The sequence below is a fragment of the Anser anser genome (genome assembly GCF_964211835.1).
Source record: "Anser anser genome assembly, chromosome: Z".
In the NCBI taxonomy this organism is placed as follows: domain Eukaryota; kingdom Metazoa; phylum Chordata; class Aves; order Anseriformes; family Anatidae; genus Anser; species Anser anser.
In genome coordinates, this window is record NC_139723.1 from 62062604 (window position 1) to 62087612 (window position 25009).

General features: G+C 36.1%; 1 protein-coding gene across 5 annotated transcripts in view; it reads left to right on the forward strand.

Moving 5' to 3' along the window:
- The window catches only part of SV2C (synaptic vesicle glycoprotein 2C), a 121937-nt gene that overhangs the window by 35197 nt on the left and 61731 nt on the right, over positions 1-25009 (forward strand). For 4 of the 5 annotated variants that reach the window (XM_083818284.1, XM_083818281.1, XM_083818282.1 and 1 more), the window contains one exon: positions 17022-17202. The exons of the other annotated variant lie outside the window; for it this stretch is intronic. In XM_083818284.1, the coding sequence (XP_083674410.1) occupies positions 17022-17202 (181 nt within the window). The remainder of the gene's footprint in view (positions 1-17021; positions 17203-25009) is intronic. 5 annotated transcript variants of the gene reach the window in all.

Here is a 25009-nt window from a genome sequence, read left to right on the forward strand (position 1 = left end):
TTTCCTAGCAGAAAACAAATGGGCCATGAATCAGCAGTGCCTTGCAGTGATGAAGGCTAACTGCCTTCTGGACTGCATTGGCAAGACTGTAGACGAGGTGGAAGAGAGAAGTGGTTTTCCCGTCCCAACGCTGATGAGACTTCACATGGGTACTTTGTCCAGCTGTGGGGCTACCTGGTAGAAGAGAGAAACACATTTAAAGCAAGTACACTAATGCACCACTAATGTGTTTAGACAGCTCGAATACATAGCATGAAAAAAGCAGCTAAGGCAACTGGTCTTGCCTAGCTTGGAGAAGAGAGGTCTAAGAGGCAACATGACTGCAGTATTCAGCTATGTAATGGAGGGGGGGCATAGAGAAGGTGGAGTCAAACTTTTCTTAGAGAAACACAGGTCACAAGTTGCAACCAGGGAACTTCTGATCATATATAAGAAAGGAAGTTCATGGGTGGTCAACCCCTGGGAGACGTTGCCCAGGGAAGCTGCAGGATCTACTGGAGATTTTCAAAGAGTTAACTGAAAAAGGCCCTGAGCAATGTAATCTAGATCTGGAGGTAGCCCTGATTTTGGCAGAAGTGTAGACTAGAGCCCTTCAAAGGTCCCTTTCAACTTAAATTTTTCTGATTCTGTAACTAAAAACATAACTGCCTGTAAATGCATCATTACTTACAACACTTTAATCTGTCTATAATAAAAAAGACATTGCAGTTGTTACATTTGACTAAAAATTTAAAGGGAAGATGGTTCTGAACTCATGGGTCATGCACAGGCTTGCTGGTTTATACAAAGAGTAAAGCCTAAGTTCATTTGGGCAAGACCATATAGCTTGAGAAAATTATTTTCTTCCTGAACCTGTATGGGCTTTCTCTGGCTTTGGCAGAAATCTGAAGTGTACAACTGTGAAATGTAAATAAAGGCCTGCAGGAGCTGGGTCTCAAAGGACCATTTTCTAAATATTCCTGCATCTACATGCAAGGTGGAATTCTCCAAAGTGTCTAGGCATCTCACTAAATCCATTGACACCCTGTAAATATCCTTAGAAGAATAAATGTATGTACAGATCTGGAATTGTATAGTTATTCTCAGACTGTTGTTACTCTTTAAAAGGTTTGGATAGGTTTCCTGCATGTAACTTGTTGCTGAATGAGCAAACTTCTGTTTTACAGATGTTTCTCTTGCTGTGGAGATTAGACTAAAATGACCTTCAACTGAAATTTACATTGAGTTTTCTTTGATATTCAGTGCTCGTGGTATTCCTTTGTTTTTCCAATCTGTAGTAGCAGCTATATATTCTCTGTGTAGGCCAGATACCTAGTGACATTGTGATTTGTGGGAGAGGAGAAACCTTTTTGGGCTTGCTAGTCTTGCTTGAGGAATGTAATTTAGCAAGGAAGCTAAAAATACTGACTTTGCTAGATGACAGTTAAGTAAGCATTTTATCACAAGATTTTTCTTTTTTCCAATTATAAATAAATAAATTTTAAAGCTTGAAAAAAAAAATGCATGAAAATTGAATGTATTGATCTTAGTGAACTGATATTACTCCTGTCTGTGAATTCATTAAAACTGTTTTTACCAGCCTCATTTGTGCTAGGTTATGTTACACTTGTTACTTAACTGAAATTCTGTCTTCAGGGCCAAGTCCAGAATTCAATGACCAAACATTATGGAAGTATAATCCTGATTACCTGATTTTGTGTTTTCCATTTCTTAAAATTCAGACATACAGGTTTTCTGGCTGAATATGAGAGGGCAATTCTTTACTGTGAGGGTGACAGAGCACTGGAGTAGAGTGCCCAGAAAGATTGTGGAGTCTCCTTCTCTGGAGATGTTCAAAACCCACCTGGATGTCATCCTGCACAATGTGCTCTAGGTGATCCTGCTCAGCAGTGGGGTTGGACTAGATAATCTTCAGAGGTCCCTTCCAACCTCGTCCATTTTGTGATTCTGTGATAATGATATATTTCAAAAAACACCTTCTTCAAGTATCATGGTTTTCTCTTGTCTACTCAGTTCTATTCCAATGACAGTTTTGACAACACTTTTTCTCCATGTGGAAGACAGGAAGGGTTATTTGGTGTTTATTTATTAAAGAGCCTGAGTTCTCCTTACATAGAAGTTAGCAGAACTCATTCCTGCTGCTGTAAGTAGGAAACTGCGTATAGTATTGTTCTCTCTTATTGTTAAATATTATTATAGGTTGGTATATACAGGTGAGAGTTATTTTGTGTTCCTGCACAGAACACAGTAGGAGAAGGTAAGTGAGCGTCTTCTGGTTATATATCAGTTTGTAGCAAGCTACCAGACTGATGTAATACCAGATGATATAACAGACTGCAAATGATGTAAAGTAAAGGAAAACCAGACTTTGCTACTCTATATTTTACTGTTGTGTGCAGCTACTAGATGTGCTCCTATTGAGTTGAAACTTCCAGGGGAATTCCTTTAGTTTTATTATGGAGAACATGTTAAAAATATTGTTATAATTTAAAAAAAAAAATTTTAGGCTTCAGGGATAAAGGAAGAGATTCAGTTCTATTATTATTGTTATTATTATTATTATTACTTACTGTGGACTCTTTGCCATGGTATAAATTTTATTGAAGGTCACACTGATGTCAAAATCTTAGGTATTTATATGTGGTTCCAAAAATTGCTGTACTCACAAGAAACGCATCTAGGTTAAGAATAGTTATTGTAACTATTGTAGACCTTTGAGCATGAGGAATCTCACTGAAATAACAGCGAGAGTCCATTGCACTTACAGTTAATAGTAGTAATAAATCTTTACAGCAATAGAAATATTTGAAAATAGACCAGCAGTCATAGAAATGTGCGCTAAATATTCCAGAGGAAGGTGAAAACTGGCTTGTAGGATTAATGCCTTATTTCTTCAGAAGAAGATGTGAGAAATACAAATGCCATCATGCATGCTGTTGACCTCTGGTACAGTTCAGTTCCCTTACAATGTCATTATTGAAGTACTTCTACTCCTGTGCCTTTTCTGCTTGCCTTCCAAACACAATTTTTTGAGGGAGAAAAATTAAGAGACCCATCCTTATCTGTTCTAACCAGCTATATTATTTGGACTACTGGGGATGATGTTTGTGTAAGTTTTACTTTTCTGAGGGGAAGGCAGGCACAGTGAAGAGTATGTAGTGTGGTTGTTGTCTGTTAGGAAGAAGGCTAAACACGTATTACATGGAATATTATGGTGTGGTGGTTTTACCGTGCTAGGCAGCTGAACACCACAACCGCTCTCTCACTCCCCCTCTTTAGATGAGGAGGGGAAGAAGTAAAAGAAAGAACAACTCATGGGTTGAGATAAGGATGATTTAATTAAAGGAAAAAACAAATAATTATTAAGGAATTATTATTATTAATTAAACAATTTAACTAAACAATTTAACTAAACAATTAACAATTTAACTAAAGGGGAAAAAAAAGGGAAAGGGGAAAAGGGAGGGGGAAAAGGAAAACTAAACAAAACAAGTAAAGGTTATGTGGAAGTGCAGAGGAAAGAAATTAGTCTCTACTTCCCACAAATGAGTGATGCTTGACCATGTCCTTGAAGCAGGGCCTCAACGCATGTAGCCGGTGTTCGGGAGGAGGACAGACGTTTTCACAACGAGAGCCCACCCCACCCCTCTTCTTCCTTTTTCCACCTTTTATTGCTGAGTGTGACATCTTATGGTACGGAATATCCCTTTGGTTGGTTTAGCTCAGCTGCCCTGGTGATGTTTCTTTTCTCACATCTTTGCCTACCCCCTAGGAGGGTTAGAGAGAGTCCTGATGCTGTGCCAGCACTGCTCAGCAGCAGACACAACACTGGTGTGATACCATTGCTGTTTTAGCTACGAGTGCAGAGCACAGCACTGTATGGGCTGCTGCAGGGAAAGTTAACATCCCAGCCAGACCCAGTACACATGGGCTGGTCACAAGACAGGTGAAGGAACGCAGGTTTGAAACATTAACGAAATGCAGCATATTCGGTTCTTAGAGTGGTTGCGGGTTCCTGCTATACGCCAGCAATTTAAGGTGGGTCACAACTGCCCTCCTTTTCTGAGTGTGATTATCTCATTCCCAAACCACCTTGCTGAAGACCATGCTAATAGGGAGAACAACAGCACCACGTCAGCCATTTTTAAAGCTGAATGCAACTTTACTGAGGACTACAAACTGCTGGATAACATCAATTTACATATGCACTCTTCTCTTTTAAGAGGTTCTCCATTTAGCAAGGGGTTAAATACAGTGTATCATTGGCTCAATAACCAGTTTCATTTTTGCAGATTCAACCTGAGTAACAAATCCAATAAAAGCCAATTTAAAATGACTGCATTGCAGAGCCTTTGTGCAATGCATTTCAGTACAGCCAAATGCTGTTTTGACTGACTTGTCTTTTAAGAGCTCTATAAGTATAATAATCGTTTTTTTTTTTTTTTTTTTTTTTTTTTAATTTAATTAAAAGGGCATGACTATGCTTGCATAGCTTGGAATAGTGCCAAAGATATAAACCACTGTACTTACAGCTAGCGAAGTAGAAGACCACATTTTGAACCATAAATTTGTGGCTATAATATAGTATTTCTTTAAGGTTCAAACTGTGCTTGCTTCAGCTGAATTCAATGAGTACAGTCGATATTGGAAAACTTTCTGTTATTTAAATTATGAAAATAACAGCCTGCAATTAGGATATTGTATGTACTTGTGAAGATTGTATGACTAGCAATTAAAATACTTCTGTATTTAACTGGTCTGTTACAAACATGCTTCAGCAACATGTGCAAATGTGCCTGTACTGTCTATTTGCACATATAAATAAAGCTAAATAATTATGGGCTTGCACTTATCTTGAAATCTTTGTCTCAACAATTGATTGTGTCTAAAATAGTTATTAATTACTGGACTGCTTTTTTGGGCACTGCAGGTTATTTTCTGTCTCTGCCTGTCCAATCACAGATCTGTGATGTTACCATTCATGTCACACACAGATTTATAATCATACAAAAATGTCCAAAGGAAGGAAATGCCTCCCAAAGGAAAAGTCTGAAGGCCATGGTGATTTTGCACATTTAATTTAACTGTTACCACGACTTTTTCTTCCCTTCCTCAACTGCTCTACCATCTCTGGGTGATTATATATCATTTCTTAAATCAACGTGTCAAATCCAGTCTTTTAATTAAACTGAACATTTTAAGTATGTTAGTGCTCTTTCTTCAAGGTTCCTGTTTGGTTAAATCTGCAGCACAGTTAAGTTATGACCCACAAGCTTTCATTTATTGAGATGTATAACCATTTATGTATTTGTAGCTCTGAATTTCACATCGTGTATAAAAGTTTAATCTGTGAAGTAAAGAGGACATATTTCTTCTTGCTGAGGAGCTCATATTTTCACAAAGAAGTTGTTAATGAACTTCATTAAGATATAGAACAAATATAATCTAATGACTTAAAGGTTGGATTTGGTGGACATGGTTTAGTGGGTGACATTGGTAGGAGGATGGTGGTTGGACCAGATGATCTTGGAGGTCTTTTCCAACCCTAGTGATTCTATGACTCTGTCACAGCTGGATAAATTTCTTCCAATGCATTTTATCCATGGATTTAATCAGTGAAGGATTTTAGAACCTTTCCAAAATTCTTGCTGGTCATTTTATCTTATACTATCAGTATTGAAAACTGTTGGAAGCCAATTGTATAATGAGACATATAAGATTTGAAGTAACTACTTATCTCAGAGCTTTAGCTTGTTTATGTGAATGTCACTGATGAAAAGTACTGGAGTACTTTTCATCTACTGTGACTGAATTTTACTGCAGACATAATTCTTTCCCTGTGGGTACCTCTGTTCTCACTGTCTGCACCTGTTTCCCCTGCTTGAAAGAGTAGTTGGCTTTGTTTTAAATATCTGGAATATTACTACTTTCATAGCCATTTGCAGCAATAAAGCTCTTCTCTTTCATGCCACATACAAGGCTCATGGAATTGTTCACCAGTTCTCTTAAACTGATGGCCCTTTTAACCAACATCCACTGCTCTTTGTCCCAGTTAGTGAGAAATAAATTTGAGAGTTTTCAATGGCACATTACATAGATCAAGTTGGTCTTGCTTTTTTTTTCTTTTTTCTTTTTTATCAAGAAATCTTTTCTTAAGGTAAACGTGATGGAAATTAGTTTATGAGGCTGTTTCTATCTATCAAGTTTTTTTTTTTTTTTTTCTTTTCTTTTTCCTCCCACGATGATAGTTAGGAGAGTAGTGTAAACTATGAAAGTTACGAAAATGGTGTTGACATCAGCTTTATATCCATAGTGTTGATGATCAACATTCCCATGGATAAGTAGGTGCGGTCAGGTTGCAAACTTCAAGTGATGTCATCTGGATAGATATTGTTTGTTGTATACTCGTTAGCAGCAGAGAGCCTCACATGAACTTGAGAGAGTACATATATAACGTGACACATGGCCATCCATTGTGCTGACGCATCTCCTACAGCATCTGACAACAGATATGGTCTTCCTTATCTCTCAATCAAAGTTATATGATTGAAAAAGGAAATTCCCTTGGCTAACACTCCCACTTCTTTCTGCTTTCCAAATTCTGAGGAAAGCTTTTGTGTGGCATTTGTGAGACCTACTCATTTTAACAGTGCACAAATATTTTCCTAATCTGCTAGAATTCAGTGAAATTCAAGGTTAGTTTTGAAGCTGCCATGAGCAAGTCTTTTTAAGTAGAGATTATGGACTGACGGACACAATCATCTAAACAATTTTCCTTTTAAACAGTATAACTCTGCTTACTGGCAATATTGTATATACATAATTAAAAAGCCTTTTCAGCATCACTGCAGGTATATTGGCATTCCACAGAGGATTATTATGATATATTATTTCTCATTCTGACATTGGATTAATTAATTTATTTCACTGACTGTACATGAGAAAGCAGAAAGTGGTTTGATCACGAGCAAAGGGAATTCCCTTTTTTGCTAATATGTTAGTTGTGTTCTAGGTGAAGGAGATTTTGTCCCTTGTCAGATGCTCTGGTAGATGTTTCAGGAACTTGCTAATTTGGTAACAGTGAGTTTAAACTAATCCAAGTTCCTGATCATTTTAAGATTAATCCAATGTCTTTTGTTGTTGATTGTTTGTTTTGTTGCTTGGTTTGGATTTTTTTTGTTAAGCCAGTGTAAATCAGATATTTTGAATGAGGGATTTTTTTTTGGTTGGTTGTTTTTTTGTTGTTGTTGTTGTTTCTTTGTTTTTGTTTTGTTTTTGTTTTTCAGCTTATTTTTCTTCCCCTCATGTTTTCACTTCTTAGGAAAAAAAGTGCTAACAGTTGCTGCATAGGTGAAGGGAAATAAAAAAGATATTTAATCCCATTTACAAGGAAAATATTTTGCATAGGGGTGGAATATAATTGCAATAAGGAGAGTTAATGGCTGATTAGACACTGAAGAAATAACTGGCAATTAGCTTTAATGTAGTACAGATACTTTCGCTAGGAGCGTAGTTTTACTGATTAGTTGTTAGTAACACGTACATTGATTTGTTGTGTTGAATTGATCTGTTATTAATGTAGATATATATACTTTGGGCTTTTTGTTTTCAGTTCACCACTAATTATTAATTAGTGGTATTCATGAGCTCCACTCTGTTTTGAGCCAGAAGCAGGATTAGGCAAATAAGAAATTAACATTCAGGCAATAAATCTTTTAGCCGAAATGAAGTTTTGATACAAAATAAGATAATGTAGTTGATTGTGAGGGCAATTTAAAACCTTTAGTGAATTTTTTTTTTTTTGGAAATTTAATTAATCCTAACAGATTGTGCAGCAAGTGCAATGCACCATTCAATCATAAGCAGCATTTATAATCATTCTGATTCTCAGGATTGCCATGGAAGTGTGTTTCAAATTTCAAAGTCACAGTAATTTCTAGTGTGGCAGTGTCAATTCAGAGCTGGGTGAAGAGTGCATTGAAGTTAGCATCTAAATCAGAGAGGAGCAAAATCTGGAGGAACCTCCACTGTTGCAGTGGAAGACAACCAGGAATTAGGGGTATTAGAACAGCTTAGCTGGGTGTGTTTTATCTGAGCCTTGTCTGTTAAGATTTTCTCCCTAATGCCACAGGGAACTATTGGATCAAAGGAGAAGATAGTATGAAAATCATATGTTCATCTAGGAAATCTGTCAACAGCTTCACGTCATCACCTGGGTTTTTGATAAAACTTTGTATATTGCATATTGGTAATAGCCATCTTTTAAAAATGCTCCATATATGGGAAGAAAAATGCCACATATTGGCTGTTTTTTATAGTTACTATGTTGCTAAATTTAAGTGCTGATCAATTATTTATGTTGTGAGTATCAGGAAAAGAGTGTGTTGTTTTTTTAATCTATAATGCATTATTGATTTAGCTAGCCAAGCAATAGTAGCATAAAATAACAGTGTGCTGCATTTTGCTGCAATAACCAACCACTACCAGTACTCAGTTTGTAAATGATCCTAGTGAAGAAAATGGAGTAACTCTGATCTACTTTCTATTCTGAGAAATCTGTCACAGAATAGATAAAATTATATTACCACCTCATAGTAGTTTGTATTTTTTTTAAGAATCCATCATTGGCACAATAACATCCGTAAACAGAACTTAACAATTAATATCATAAAGAAATTTGTGCAAATAATTTGTTTTGTACATTTGATTTGCATGAGTGATATTTCTGGAATAGCACTGGAAAAGCTTTAGTAAAATCTTTCCAGCTACGGATTTTCATCTCTGTAATTCCCCCCAAGGTGAATACATGCTGGAGTAGATTCACGATTTGGAAATGTATACAAGTTGTTTTCCTGGGCAAACTGTGTGTCTGTGTGTCTGTGTCTGTGTCTGTGTCCATGTGTATATATGTGGAGAGGACAGAATTGTCCTCACTTCTCCCTTCCTCCTAAGAAAAAAAAAAAAAATGTTTTCTGGTCTCAGCCTTGAACTTTGTAAGTGCACAGTAGGGTGATGATTTTGGGTGGCCATGCTGCAAGACCCGGCAGCATATTTTAGTTTCTGTGTTTAAAATAGAAAATACAACACAACACATTACAACACATTACAATACAATACAATACAGTACAATACAATACAATACAATAGTTCAGTTTGAAGGGGACTTCAAAAGTCATCTAGTCCATCTACCTGGCATCTTCAAAGAAAATCAAAAGTTAAAGCATATTATTGAGATTGCAGTCCAAATGTCTCATGAACACTGACAGGCATCTCAGTGCCTGTCTAGGAAGCGCATTCTTGTTTTACCACAACCATTTACCAAAAACTTAGGTTTTTGATCTAAAATTTTATATCATCAAATTTTGTCTTGTATTATGTCCTTTCTGTCCTATGACTATACCTTGAGACACATTCACTTATATCTGGTTGCCTTCCATATATTTGGAGGTTCCCTAGCGTGTTCAACATCTACTTCCTTTTCTGAATTCAGTTCTCTGGCAAATTTGGACTTGATCCTTTTGAAAAGGAAAAAATATGGAAACCACGTTATTTTTTGTTTGTTTATTTTTGTTTCTTTTAATTTCCATTTAATATTTCATATATTTTCACTGTTTTATATGTGTTCTATTTGTGTTTTACTGTTCAAGCATTCATGATGCTTCTCTTATTCTCTCTTTAAAGGTACAGTACTTGGGTACCTCATGACAGTTTTCCTCTGATTATTTCAATCATCAGTTTATGCCTGTCACAGCATTATGTGTGCTTTGAGTTTTCTGGTTTGCTGATCACTTTTTTTTTCTTTTTTTTTTCTTTTTTTTCTTTTTTTTTTCTTTTTTTTTCCCCATAATACCTTAGAGACTGCAAATAACTGAAATTAGAACTGTTCTGTTACTTGTTCTTTCATTTTCCCACCTACACTGATTAACTGACTGTGATCTTTCTTTTGCTCAGCTTTGCTTTCAGTCCCATTTTCCTGACTTTCATGGTTGACTTCCTCTATCAAATACTGCAGTTCATCAGTATTGTCTGAGAACAGGATCATTTTGTCTCGGAACCAGACATGGATCACTTGATTACTGTTTATGTGAAGTTTCTGGTTTGGTACCAGATTGAGTGTCTTCAGATGTTTTGTAGGTATCTTTAAAAGTTGTGTAAGGAGGTAGTCTGTGCTTGTTTTCTTCTTTCTGTTGATGCAGTAGATGGACTATTTGTTGTATTTGTTGCACTATTGGATAGACTTGAGCTATGAAATATATACTATTTGTTTATTATAGCCTATATATCAGAGCATTTCTCTGAGTATTTCCTGTTTAAGTACTAGGAAAACAGACTTTTAGAAGTTAATAATTTTAAAAATTGGTTTGGATTGAAATAATGGTTCTAAGTTATCTTCTTCACAGAAAACATTGACATTTCTCTATTACTCAGAATGTTTCAGATGAGGACATGAGGTTGTCCTTTTTTATTTTTATTTTTTTTATGTCCCTGGCATTCAACATCTTCCTTCCTCTCAGTGAGTATAAAATTTCTTTAATTGTCACAGAGATAAATTGTCCTTTTTTATTGACTGTGAAGGATATCCATATTGTCTTCTGAAAAAAAAAATGGGGAAAAAGAAAAGAGCTAAATGATCTGTCTTGCAAAGACTTTCCACTTAGGAAGTAATTATTACTATTAGAGAAATAATCATACAGGTCACTCAGTTGCAGATCACACCCCAAAGTCCAAGAATCACTAAAGTGTGATTGGCACTGTATAAACTTTTGTATTGAGACTGAAGAGCTTCAACATTCATTTTATAATATATCTTTCATATGTTTAAACAGACAAATCCTGTTACCATGATCATTATTACAATAATTCTAATAATTTAATGGTAAGAAAGAACTGACTGTTTGCAGACACGTATTAAGAAGAATAATGAAAATATTCAAAATGAAATTGTAATTGAGCATCTGCACTACACACTATGAAACTGCAGATTGAAGTCTGTCTGCAGGTATCTGGAAAGGAAATGCAGAAGGAGTGGATTAGTCTGCAGAGCAGTAGCAGACCAAGAGCCTGATATCACAGAATCACAGAATGGTTGAGATTGGAAAGGACCTCTGAAGATCATCTAGTCCAACCCCCTTCAAACAGGGTCGCCTACAGCACATTGCACAGGATGGCATCCAGGCAGGTTTTGGATATCTCCAGAGAAGGAGACTCTACAACCTCTCTGGGCAACCTGTTCCAGAGATCTGTCACCATCACAGTAAAGAAGTGCCCTCTCAGTATGTTCTGGCGTTTGGAGATTTTCATACATTGCATACTATTAGGTTAAAAAAAATCATCTAGCATCTGAAGTTAGGACACAAAATGATTGCTATGGGACACAGCTAGCTCTTGGATAAAGGAAATTATGTCTATAGAAGTTTTGAACTTGCAAAGGCTTGTGCAAATTTTTCATTTTATTTAATGTGGTCTGCTAGCTCATTTGTTTGAAAGAAGTGCTTATCGTCTTCATCAAATGGCCGAACAGTTAATGTTTTACTCCTTTAATCATTTAGATCTACACTTTATAAAAGTACCATTCCATAAACATATACCTTGCTATTCCACTACTTCAAGCATTGTTTAGATAAAAGAAGAATTTATTATTATTGTTATTTTGGATCTTCCTTAGGTTGACATTTATAATATTTTCCAAATATAAAAAAATCCTTTAATCTCATTTTTTGGAGTTATTCTTTTCATGTGAGTACTTTTTCTAGTTCTGTGAAATGTGTTCCTCACTCAGACAAATGACCTAAACAACAAAATAGAAAAAAAGAAAAACAACTTCTTCGGACTAGTTAGATATCTGCTTTATCATAGGTGTGTTAATGCAGAAGATGAACATCAGTGAGTCCCATAGCCTGAGTCTTTTTGTTGCAAGGAAGTCTTACTTTACTTTTATGGGTTTCTTTTCCTTCCGTGAAGCATATGTGCAGACTCTTTTTTTCAGGACGGTTTGTCTACCATTTAAATACTAGAATGTGAATTGCAACAGGTGGTTCCAGGTAATAATGTTATGACAATACAAGGAGTAAAATACCGTTTAACAGCTGAATCGTGGTGACTGGTCATGCATGGATTCCAGGCCCATTGCTTTAAATTGACCATAACTAGAGGCTGGACACTGAGGGATTTGTGGGTTGGCTGCTTTGTTGGTTTTAACTGTTGACAGAAACTTGAAAGATGCTGTATGCACAACCTTTTAAACAAATTCTTGCCACGTGGTAGCAAAAATTTGTACAAGGTGTCAACCAATTCCACTCTCAAGTCCTGTCAGCTGTCATAAGCAAAATGAATGATCATACTAAGTAATTTCTTTTAATAGATGTTTGCTTCATTGTCCCTTCTAACAACCAGTATCTTAGAATAAAAATTGAAGTATTTTTAGAAAAGTTTATGCATGGGCAGTTAGCTGTTATGTTGAAAGACAGCTCCTCATCTGAAGAGGAAACACTTGTGCATTGTGTACATTTGTACAATGGAAAAAATCATTGAAGTATGTAGAAGCTACATTGTGGAAGGAGGATACAGGTTTTTACAACTTGGTAAAAGAACAAGAGAGGAGAATATATACTTTAGAATGGGATAAGTTTCTTTTCAGCCAAATAGCCAAATGGCTGTTCTCAGCAGCTTTCCATCATCTTTTTTGCTGAGATTACTCATTGCTCATGGGGGAAATCAAAGACACCTGTTACAGATAGCATGTGTCTCTGTATTTTAAACTAAACTTTTTTTTTTTTTTAATGTTTCTGTGATCACGCTGGATGTGAAAATAATGTGTGCCTTGTGATGTGTGAGCTAATTTCTTTAGACACACCTTTATTTTAGTATGGTTTATATTAAAGAAAAAGAAAAGCAGCTAGTTTGTAATCAGTAATAGTTGCTGAAAAATGGATGACCACCCTCAAGCTGACATGCCACATTAAAATCTATGTTTGTGTATGTATACCCATACAATTACTGTTTTAGTCACCAGTGATAAAGGTAATGAGAAAGGGAGCAAGGTGTGACCAACAAGAGGCTATTTAATTTTTATGTATTTAGAATTACTATTTTTAAAATGTGCAAAATACAATATGTGATTTATGAAAGGTAAACAAATTAATTAATTTATTAATAACATTTTCCTTATGGGATTTATGTTCTAACTAGTGGCATGACATGATAAGAGCTACAAAGTTTGGTAAGGAGGGGATGATGAAGGGTAGATGAAAGGAGAAGGTTCAGGTTCGTTATTAGGAAAAGATTCTTCATCAAGAGGGTGGTGGGGCACTGGAACAGGCTCCCCAGGGCAGTGGTCACAGCACTAAGTCTGCCGGAGTTCCAGAGTGTCTGGACAATGCTTTCAGAGAAAAGGTCTGATTTTTGGGTGGTCCTGTGTGGAGCCAGAAGTTGTACTTGATGATCCTCGTGAGTCCCTTCCAAATCAGGATATTCCTTGGTTCTGTGGTTCTATGTTAGATAGGAGACAAATATTATTTATTAACTGCTATATTTTGAATGTTATTCAGGAGAATTTTGTAGGTATAAGAAAAGCTGAAGCACAGTACAATGACCAAAAGACTTTTAATCACAAAGAAAGGTTAACATTTTTAAACCCTCAAGACTTAGAAACTTTGTTAATTGCTCAGAGTGTTTTCATATTTCTATACATCATGAGGAATGTAGGTACTTGGTAAATTAAGGTTCTGTGCATAAAATATTTCAGAGATATCAAAGTATAAGAATATCAAAACATTTTTTTGGCCTTCTGTGAGTATTTCTAAAATTAGATTGTTGACTGGGAGAGCCCAATGACTTTCATGTGTGTCACGTATAATAGTAAAAAATTTCATTTTAAGAGTTTGTATCAGCCGTTTCTGTTGTCTTTCTGAAATTGATCTGTTGTCACTGCAGCTATTGAACTATTTCTGCTAAGTTCTTTCAACTAATATTGACAAGTAAGTGCCAGCTCTACTGGGTGTAATTTCAAAACTGCTTGTGAGTACTGGCCTACCTGAAGTGTGGTACGGTAGTCCTGTCCACAGGAGAAATCTTACAGCAGTTGAGTGATTATGTCAAAGATGACTAAGCTTTGTATCTTTAGGACTGGAAAATGTAAAAACTGCATGTACAGTCAGTAATAACCCAAGTATTGTGTTTAAAATTTCAAATCAGAATAAAGCAACTATCTGATAAAGGTCTGCTGCAAAACACCATTAAACTAAAGAGAATATTGTAGTGTCTGTGTCCTTCAGGCACTGAACTGTAAGATGAAAGACAACAAAAATATCTTAGGACTTCTGCAAATTCTAAATTTACCCACATTCTCACAATTTATCCAAATTCTCATCCATATGAGAATGGAGCTTCTAAAGGAGCTTTTAGGTCTTGCATAGGTAAAGAGATGCTCCTATGATGAGAAACAATGAATCTGTCATCTAGTCCTTAGGGACTCATGGAAAAGACAGTCCAGAAATACCCTGTTCTGATTCTGTATTAACTAAGAAAGTAGCTAAAGAAAAAAAATATATATTTTTTCTGATATTGGTCTCAACTGATGGCAATAGGAATAGTTGTTTCCTCGACCTCAAATTGCCCACATTGATGAGTGACAGATATTCGTATATTCAGATATTGGTCCAGCCAACTGAAGCATGTGGAATTCATTATTTGAATGAGAGATTTTCATAGGCTTTTTTTTTTTTTTTATAAGGGAGTTGACATAGGAACAGACCTACGAAAATAATCTGCTCTAGCTATTGCTTCTGTATATGAAGTTTATATATATATACATAAATGTATGTGGGATTACATTTTACCTGGTGGAAGTACTGCTCTCTCATTTCAGAAGATACCTGATTCATGCAGAGAATGAAAAAATACTAATGATAGAAATTTGGCTTTTGCTTTTAAGTATTTTTTCTGTTAATTTTGAGATACACTGTAGATGTTTCATGCTCATTCATATTTCTAAATTACTGTGCCTACTTGCTTCTCAGAAGAGGAGAATATTCCATATGGTTTTTGACTAGATAGGCTGCACTTACCTTTTACAGATCACATGTAAAAGAGTTTTCTCCATATGATTGTACAAATCTTTCACAGTAACTGACAGTTCAAAATGTAAAACTAAGACTCAGAGAAAACATCAGATGTTGGCTACTGTGTAGGGACTTTGAATTTACAAGAAACTACTGGATACGGATCATCTTTTTACTACTGTTTTCTGTGCAATATTTGAAATATAAATACCATCATTTTTTATTACAAAAATCCTAAAACATAAGAAAGCCTTCAGGGACTGTAGTCCAACATTTGTATATCATTGAAATATCCAATGTGAAACTACACACAGGAATTTATTTGTGATAAATGTGCTAAAATGAATGATAAATATGATAAATGATAAATGAAATAGCATACTTGCCTAGCTGAAGTATAACTCTGCATCATGCTAATATACATTTATTTTAATGTGTCTTGTATCAAGTGTTTTAACATGATGTCTCATAAGGAAACAGCACAGTGGAAACTATTTGTACAGAACCTTAGAGAGTACAGGGGGACATTTTGTGATGCATGAGACCCTTCAGGTATTAGCACTTCAGACATTGATATGTGGAATTTCAAGCAAGGAAATGCTGATGAATGACCTCTTTGTTCAGTTAACAAAGGCCAGGCATTTATTTATTTATTTTTCTCAGTTTTACTTACCTGCTGGAAGGCAGAGGTGAGCCTTCTGGAGTCCAGAATTTTACACAACAGCAACTGAAGACAAACAGAGCAGCTGGGGAATTTGTCAGTTCTTATGGCTGATTGAAAAGGGACACAGGACATGGCTCACTCATATTTTAGCTGCTTCCAACTGCCTTATATTTAAATTCTTCTTAGTAGTAGTAGACTTATGAGATGATAGCAACCATTAATTAAATTAAAACTCATCTGGGAAGCTCAGTAAGAAAGTAGGTAGAAGAAGAAACAGTAAGTGTATGAAACAAAACACAAATCTGGTTGGACCTGCCCAAAGCTTGGGAATTATTCCTGCTTCTGACAGTCTGCTCAATGCGTTGTGTTTCCTCACGCATTGTCCCATGGAAGAGTTGTCCCTGGAAAAGAAATAATGTATAATATGCTCAGAAATAAATGGTTAAATTGTTAATTATTCCAGATTAACTTTCCATTGGAAGCTATTTCACTTTTAAAACACTAACTTTAGAAAAAATCACCTCAAAACAGTACGTCCCCATCTCATTCTAATGTATTTAGCTAAACTGTAACGTATGTGTTCAAAATTCTTTGTAAATAAAACTGTTTTCTAGTGTTGGATTTGTTGTTGTTTATTCTATTTATTTATTTATTTTGTATATGGGACAATACTATTTAAAATAAAGCTATACAATGAAGCAGAAGCAGGAGGGAGAAAAAAGATAAAGCTGGACACCTTCAGTTCTGTAGATCTCAAATGGAAATTGTCCATTGTTTCACAATCAGCTTCTTTTAGACTTAGCACATCTTACTCCCAGTGATTAATCCCCTACAGGATTGCTTATATTCTTGTAATGATCAGACTATTTCTCTCTGTAAGGAAAGTTTTAATTTTTGGAGTATTTAACCTGAATGTAGTCTGTTGCTAGGGAAATAGTGGCATTATTTCTCTTATTCACTCTTATTTGCTTGTATTTTAATTGTTTTAGCTACAGGCACCACATTTAATAATTATATTAAGCTTCAGTGTTTCTGCTAGCAGATGACACAGACACAATAGGAAATCTTTCTCCCTAGGTACTTTTGCAAAGCTATGCATACAAATTCTGCTCAATGAAAAAGGAGAAATTAATCTGTATATTACTTATTTTGGAAATACAGACGATGGCTGAAACCAAATCTTTCAAATACATATAACTATTTTTGGTGTGGTCAATTGTGGTCAGTCATGTAGCTCACAAAACAACTTTTTTTTTCTTTTTTTTTTTCTTTTTTTTTTTCTTTTGTGTGTATTGCAGGTAGCATAGTGTACCTTGGGATGATGGTGGGGGCATTCTTCTGGGGAGGCTTGGCAGACAAGGTGGGAAGGAGACAGTCACTCCTGATATGCATGTCTGTCAATGGATTCTTTGCCTTCCTTTCATCATTTGTCCAGGGGTATGGCTTCTTCCTCTTCTGTCGATTGTTTTCTGGATTTGGGTAAGCTCCTCTGGTTTTGTTCATTTCTACAATTGTGTGGTTAATAAAAGTCTTCTATTTGCAAAAGTTCATTATTTAATGCAGAAATATAGCCTGTGTCAGGGGTGAGGGAATTAATCAATGCAGCTACTAAAATTGTAAACAAAAACTAGAAGGAGAAGAATAATGATCTTAGGGGAAAGACGCAGACTGAAAAGTGTAAAATTGAGATCTGTTCTCATCCTGCAACCAACTTGCTTTGTGAACTTGATTAACTTGCTTAACTGTTTTATATCTCAGCTTCTCTATGTATTGTCTATTAATTAAGCAGTATAATACTCCCCTCATAGGTTTAAGATTCCAGTAATATTTATAAATTTTCTAATGCCTTTGTGTGCCAAATATTGTTTATAACACCACTGTAGTCAAGATTGTCAAATTTAAAATTGGGCCTTATATCTTGCCAAACATTATTGCTCTTTCCATAAGGAGAAGGTTTGTGGCCCTGTATTTGCTTTACTTTTCTTTTAATTTAAATAACTTCTCACTTGGTGAAAATGTTTAAGATATTGGTCATGGCACATTAAGTTTATCATTTTAAACTTAAAGAAGCTGAGATTGAGATGCCCAAGCTAATTAACATGACATATCTTAATTGTACCTTTATCGCACTCTTGGATAATGAAGAGTTTTGTTCTGGAGTAGTTTAGCACTTCTGGTAATTACTTGATTCAGATCAAAACCCCTCATTTATGATTCCATTGCTGGCCACTTTCATTCTTTAGAATGTTCAACGTGAAACAGCTAGTGAGAGCACAGAACATTGTATGGTAAAACCGTGCATATGAAGTCCATTGTTTGTATGGTTTGTTGGTTCTGGTTTATGTAACCATAGTGCAAAAACACTGTTGTATGGTGTTTGCAGTTTCAGAAACCACAAGTGGTCTGAAGTAGGGTAGATCTAGACAATGACACGAAAATACAATTGCTATAGCACTAAGTACTATTAAACTGATTCAAGAAGGAGGCTGAAAGTAGAAGAGGATTGAGGAACAGGATGTGGGCCGTCCTCTTGCCAGGAGAGTCTAACACCAGATTTTTAGATATGACTCTTTAGAGTCATGAGGATATGGCAACTGTTCTACTTCTTAAAATTAAAAAATAAAAAAAAAATTTAAAAAATCCCATTCAGCTTCCCTACATGTTTTTCGTTTCATAGGTCACTATCATATCTATCTATCATATCTATCTATTTCTAACTATCATTATGTTATTACTACCCAAACTTCTGCATTTTCATCAAAACTCTGACACTTTTTACAAAGCTGTTTTCACTACGGTAAGATATTCCTTGTGCCTGTATCTCTATAGCTGGTAAATGGACCATTGTTCTGAAAAAACAACCTTTGACCATGTTGCACGACACTTTCTCTCTTTCCTGATTCTGTCAAAGTCCAGAAGATTGTTGTATTCCTGCTTAATCTGCCCAGTTCATGAGGGCAGCACTTGACCCTTGTGCCATGCAGGTTTGTTTTTTTGGCAGGCATGTTTGTGCAACTGTTGGCTTTTACCCACATTGTCCCTCTTGGGATGTGTGGCAAAATACGTGTTTACCATGCTTCATGCCAAACTTGCCTGTGGGGTCTCTTCCTCACCAGAAGGAGTAGCTTTTCTAATAATAGGCAATGTCTGCAGCTTAACCCAAAATAGGTGTATATCCTCGACTGGGAAACATGTTCAGCTGTGAGTATGGTTTATGATTATCTGTCTTGGAACAAGCAGGCCCTCCTCTTATACCTTAATGTGAGTCCCCACTGTGTCCAAAGTCCTTCTACCGCATCTTTGAGAAGTGAATGAACACATAATGATAATTCACCACCATGTACAACATTAAAAAAAAACAAAAACAAAAACACTCCCCCTCCCTCCCCCCAAAAAAGCAAAACCAAGCAAACAAACAAAAACAACAAAACCAAAAACACTGACATGAACTGCAGTCATTCCACACAGCTATTACTATAGTGAAAAAGAAAAGAAAGATTTGTGGTCGGTTCCCATTTGCTATTTGAAGAAATATTTTCTCTCCAGAAGAACTTGATTCCTCTCCTTCAGATGGTATCAGATTTCCATTTTGGCCTAGATATTATCAATCATAAAAACTGCACTATTTCTTGAACCGAATCTGTCCTTCATACCCTTAAGTTGCGGAAAGGCTCTTCTCTTTTGTTCTCACTGTGTTTTTCCATTAAAATTTACATCTTTGGAGCTCTTCTTTTCCAGAATGTTCATCTGCTCATTCTCTATTAGATTAGGCATAGTTTTCACTTACCAGTGTAACTCAAGCTGGTATTTGTGTTTTGTATGGCTTTCCTCTGTTGTTGATATTTTTTTTTTTTGTGGTTCACTTTTGGACATGATTTTACATTGAGAGGAGCTATAATAACAACAGACACATCACATGCCAAACACCAAGAGAGAAGGGAGAGGCTAGAATATTCCTCCTACAAAGACATCAAAGTAAAATCTTTCCACCTTTAGATAGAAGGACACAAATATACCCACTGTTAGAGCATACATCTTTCACGCTGTTTCCAGATACTTGGCATCAACCTTGTGCAAGAAGGCAAGCTCTTTTTGACATCCCTCACTGAAGAACTCCCAGATATTTTTGCCAGCTTTTAAGCCATATCTTTTTGCAGTACATCAGAAAATTGAATTAAAGAGCTTGAATTAAACCCTAAATGTTTACTGCATTCTTTACTACATCCCACATCTTGCTTGAACGGAAAGGAAATTCTGTCAGTTATACAGGAATATGCATTCAACTAAATTTTTCTCAATCTCTCCTCGCTTTAGAGATCCTGCCTTTGGCCAGCAGATGCCAGTTCCCCTTTCTTAATGAAAGACATTGGATATATATCACTGTTATCAATGGAGGTGGCTTTGTTCCAGTAATTTGGTGTGCATTAGAGAGCCCAAATATTAAATATGAATAATTTTAATCAAAGAATTGAATGTTTTGTTTTAAAGGCAAAAGAGTATTGTTATGCAGATTGGAGATATGCTTTCTGAAGGGTCAGAGAGTTAACTGGACAACTTCTGATAATTAAAAGTCAATTAAATATTAAGAAGTATTCATGAGATACGAAATCATGAGACATAAGGTGAAGGGATTTTAAACTGCTCTTCTATCTTCTAGAAAATACAAAAATATATGTAAATATATGAAGAAGCATGAACAATAAAATCAGTATCTGATAGAAGAATTTATTTATAGAAAATAGTACAAAACAGATTATCCTCAGATTCTCTTGTAGACCAAACATGTTTACAGAGGTAAACTGATCAGGAAAAAACAATCAATCAATAGCAACAACAACAAACAATCCACCTTCTGATCATGTTTTGCATCTGGAAAACTTTAAACTATTAAAAGTTTTACATCCCTCTCCTCCCCCCAAGAAGAATTATTTGGAATAAAAACAGTATAAATAATATTAAGATACTGCTTGGTAAAAGGTGTTGAGGGATATAAGTCTCAAAGGTGAACTTAAGCTAGTGAAAAGAATAAAGAAATATTGGGTAGTCTGCAAAATCATTTCCATTTGTGGAAAAAATATCATAACTGTTATTCCTCCATTGATTAATCCAAAATCTAAAATCAAAAGGGATTTGAATCCCAAAGTCAGATAAAGGTCTAGCAAGGCTTTTGACATGGTTTCCTACAATGTAGAAACAGCTAGAGAAGAAACTGTGAGCTGTATTCACCATTAGTCAGTGGGGAGAAGGGGGGGAAAGGGGGAAATGTGCTAAAATTATCATCAAAAAGCACCTTGTTAGATCTGTCTTTGTCAAAGTAAATTTCCTCTAATACCAGAATATGACTCATAATATCACTACTACCTTGAACGGAAAGGGAATTGTTGCCTATTCAACACTGGCACAGTGAAATATTAATCTCAACTAGAGAATTTTATCTAACGTCTACTGCAGAAAGTTATATTTTTTCACCTTTTTTTTTTGGTACTTTTAGATAATTTTAGATGCAGTTTTCCATGTACAACAACTTAGTTTAGAATAACATGTTTAAAAGTACTCTATACATTTGTATTAGCCCAGCAAATTTGATTTAGGTTGCCTTGAAGTAAACAGAGAGATGATACATTTTCCCAAAATGTATCATATTTATCTAGCACAAATGTTGCTTCTAAAAGTAATCAAAGTTTTCATGTTGTATTAAGGTAACTGAAATAAATATATATCCTGAGGCCAACTACAGTTTAAAAACTATTCAACCAACACTGAAATGATTCTTTTTCATGAGGGAAGTATGAAAGGTTAAACAAACATGTCTTAATTTACAAACCAAGCATTATGTCCAGAATACAGAGACTTCTTTTAGTTTGCTACAAACACCAGTTTGACCAAATGTCTTCTTAAGATCCACAGAAATATTAGTAAACTTGGCTTAGATGTGGTGAATTTATATAACCAAAAGCCAATACAAAGCCTGTCATATCCTGTGAATAAGTCTTTCTTAATATTTACTATCATATAGTATTTATTTTCCACAAGATGTTAGACTAGACTCACCTTCAGACAGCCTTTTTATCCCTTTCTCAGAAAACCTCTCTGCAAAGCTACCTGCAGTAGTCCTTCTACATTACTGGGATCTATAAAGAACTGGTGTCAACATCATAGCGTTCAACTCATCATTTAGATCTTGCCCAAATTCCTCACAACTTTGTGGGGATCAGCAGTTACCAAAAATCCAGATCTGTAGATGAAGTTTCTTGTAACAAGCAATTTTGAGGTCATTGTGTAAATCTACCCAAGCTGACATTTACTACCATTTTTGTATGTTGTGTGCAGCGGCAAGTAACTCCTACAGATGTTTATATCCCCCTTCTCTAAATGACCAAGACAGGAAGAACAGCCAGTGGTCTGTATGCATAGCAGCTTTCAAAAGATTCCAGCAGAGATATGGGCCATGTGAACACAGCACAATTGCACAACACAGCTACACAAGTAGTTGCTGTCAAGGACTTCAGATCTTGACCAACAGGCAACATTTATAATTGTATGCCATCAGTATTCATTATTACATTGTACTTATCTTTTACTTCTTTACGCTTATTTGCTCTGTTTCTTTCTCGTGTGCCTTCTTACCCTCAAGGGGTTGTAATCCTTTTGACTTTAATTCCTCTGCAAACTCCAGCTGCCTCCCACCCATGGCTATCAGTAGTTGTACACTGAGAGCTAATGAATAGCTCTGCAGGTGACTGGCTTCAAAGCTGATAGTGTATGCCAAAAAGGCTGATATGTTTCTCAGGCAAGCCAAGGAAGCGGTTAGCAAGGTATGAGCTTTCCAAATAGCTTTGATTCCAGGCCTTTCTTTCTCTTCAGTCGTTAAAGGTTGACTGATGTAAACCTGACACAGCTGGGAGAAAAAAGGTCTGTCCTAAGACTGTGAAGACAAGAGGACAATGTTCTAATGGGAAAGGAAGATTATATGAGAGAGAAAGACTGGAAGAGTGAAACACAGAAATAAGGTAGAACCTATACAATAGAAAACTCAAAAGAGAAAGTAAAAACTTGAAAAGAGAAATGAAAAAGAGGAAGAAAGAGATCTGCAAAAGACCAAGAGTTCATAAACAGTCACAGAATTGAACAACCCAGGCTGGAATGGGCTTTGAAAGATCATCATGTCCAACCTTAATGGGAAAAGGGAGATTAGATGAGATGATCTAGCACCCTGTCCATTCACATTTTGAAAGCCTCTGTTGAAGGGGATTCTATCATGCCTCTGGCGAGGTTGTTCCAGTGACTGACTGTTTTCACTGTAACAAATTACTTTCTTACATGAAGATGAAATCTCTTCCAGTGCAGTTTGTACCCATTACCCCTTGTTTTCTCCATGTGGATCCTTGTGAAAAAGAGAACCCCCTTCCTCTTTGTAGCCACCCATTAAGTACTGGCTGCCCTTCAAATACTGGAGCACTGCGATAAGATCTGCCTTGAGCCTTCTTTTCTCCAGGGTGAAAAGACCTAACTGCTTCAGCCTTTCCTCATAGGACAGGTTCTCCAGCCCTCTGATCATATTTGTGGCCATCCTTTGGACACTCTTCAGTCTGTCTGTGTCTTTTTGAACTCTGGGGACCAGAACTGGACACTGTGCCAGGTGTGACCTGACAAGTGCTGAGTAGAGTGTGACGATCACACCTGTATCTCTGCTAGTAATGTCCCTGTAGATGCAGAAATGTTTCTGTGCTTATCTGGCATATCTAACTGAATAAGTACTGCAAGCAAATTCTTTGCAATTATATGCTTGTATTCGACATAAAATCTGACTTGTCTTTTTTTTTTTTTTTTAGTAGTGTTGGAAAAATTTGTGGACTTAATTATTTACTCATCAGTTTCCTTCAGAACTAACAGTATTTTAGAATTCTGTAAATAATCATACATGAGTCTATCACAGCGAGTCTCGCTATTGATAGCATATAGGTCACGTGTGTACCTAGAAGACAACTTCTCTAGCATGCATAGTCCAATCAGGCACTTGGATTTAAAAATAGGTAGAATGATCAGCAATGCGTGGCCTGCAGCATGCTGCTGTTTTGTAGGACATTACCCAGCATTTTGCAAGGTGAACAAGTTGATCTGGGTACTTGCTTTTGCATATCTTGCCAATCTAGAGGAAGTTCTGGGAGGAAAATAACAAAGATGTTTTTAATTGGACTTTTGGAAGTGGAAGTAAAAACTGGTTAAGAAGAAGAGGAAAAAGTAGGTGCAAGTGAACAAAAGAAGGTGGTGGGCTGCTTCCATGTCCCAAGAGCATAGCAGTGAATCTGTGTTTAGAACTCTGACACTTAACAGATCACCAGTAAAAAACTTGCAAACGTCAACACAGACACAATCTTTACTCTGAGTCTAGATCTTAACTATATTTGTAAAAGAAGAAGACAAGATATTTCAGAACAACATTCTGCCTCATATAGTTAGTATTCTATAAGGTGGTGTGTTTTTTTACATTCCCCTCTTCCTTTCCCCTCCATTGTCTTTCTTCCTTATATACTTTTGCTTTTCAAGACACTTTGCTTAGTGTATCTGCCAATAAGCAAAGGCTCTCTGAAGTCAGTGGCTCCAGGATGTTTTTTATTTATTTATTTATTTTCCAACTGTCACACTGTGCAGTTGCCAAAATCTGTTGTGACAAATCATGGCTCTGAAGGTAGATTTGCAGGCATTTATTTATGACAACGTAAGTGCAAATGTACTGTAGTTTATTGTTTGTTTCATTAAATTCTGTTCTCCTAGGGTGCATCATTTATATCTCCTTTTGATTTTCCCCTCCCAATAAGTTCACAGAACAAATATGAATAGAAAGTGTACAGAAATAGCACTATAAAAGCATGGCCTGAGCCCTGGAGGGTGAGAATTTATTGCTGTAAGCCACTTAAACTTTAGGAACTGGAGAGCCTACAGGCTCTATAGCACCACTGAGCTAGTAGGGCTTCTTCATTGCAGTAAAAAGAGCTGTGATTCCACCCTCTGTTTCCCATCCTGGGCTTCCAGGACAACCTCTCAGGACAACCTCTCAGGACAATCTCCCTCATTGTGAGAGAGCGATACCCTGGTGAAACTTTTTAGTGTTTTTACCCATGAGAAGAACACAAGATACAGTCCTCACATGGGAACTCTATCTGTACACCTAACAAGAAATCACGGAGGTGCAAACCTCTGCCGAACTTGCAGAGAATGTTAGCAACTTCAGCTATGGCAAATACTAATTTTAAAGGTAAGAGTTGACTGGCAGTACTTTGTAGAG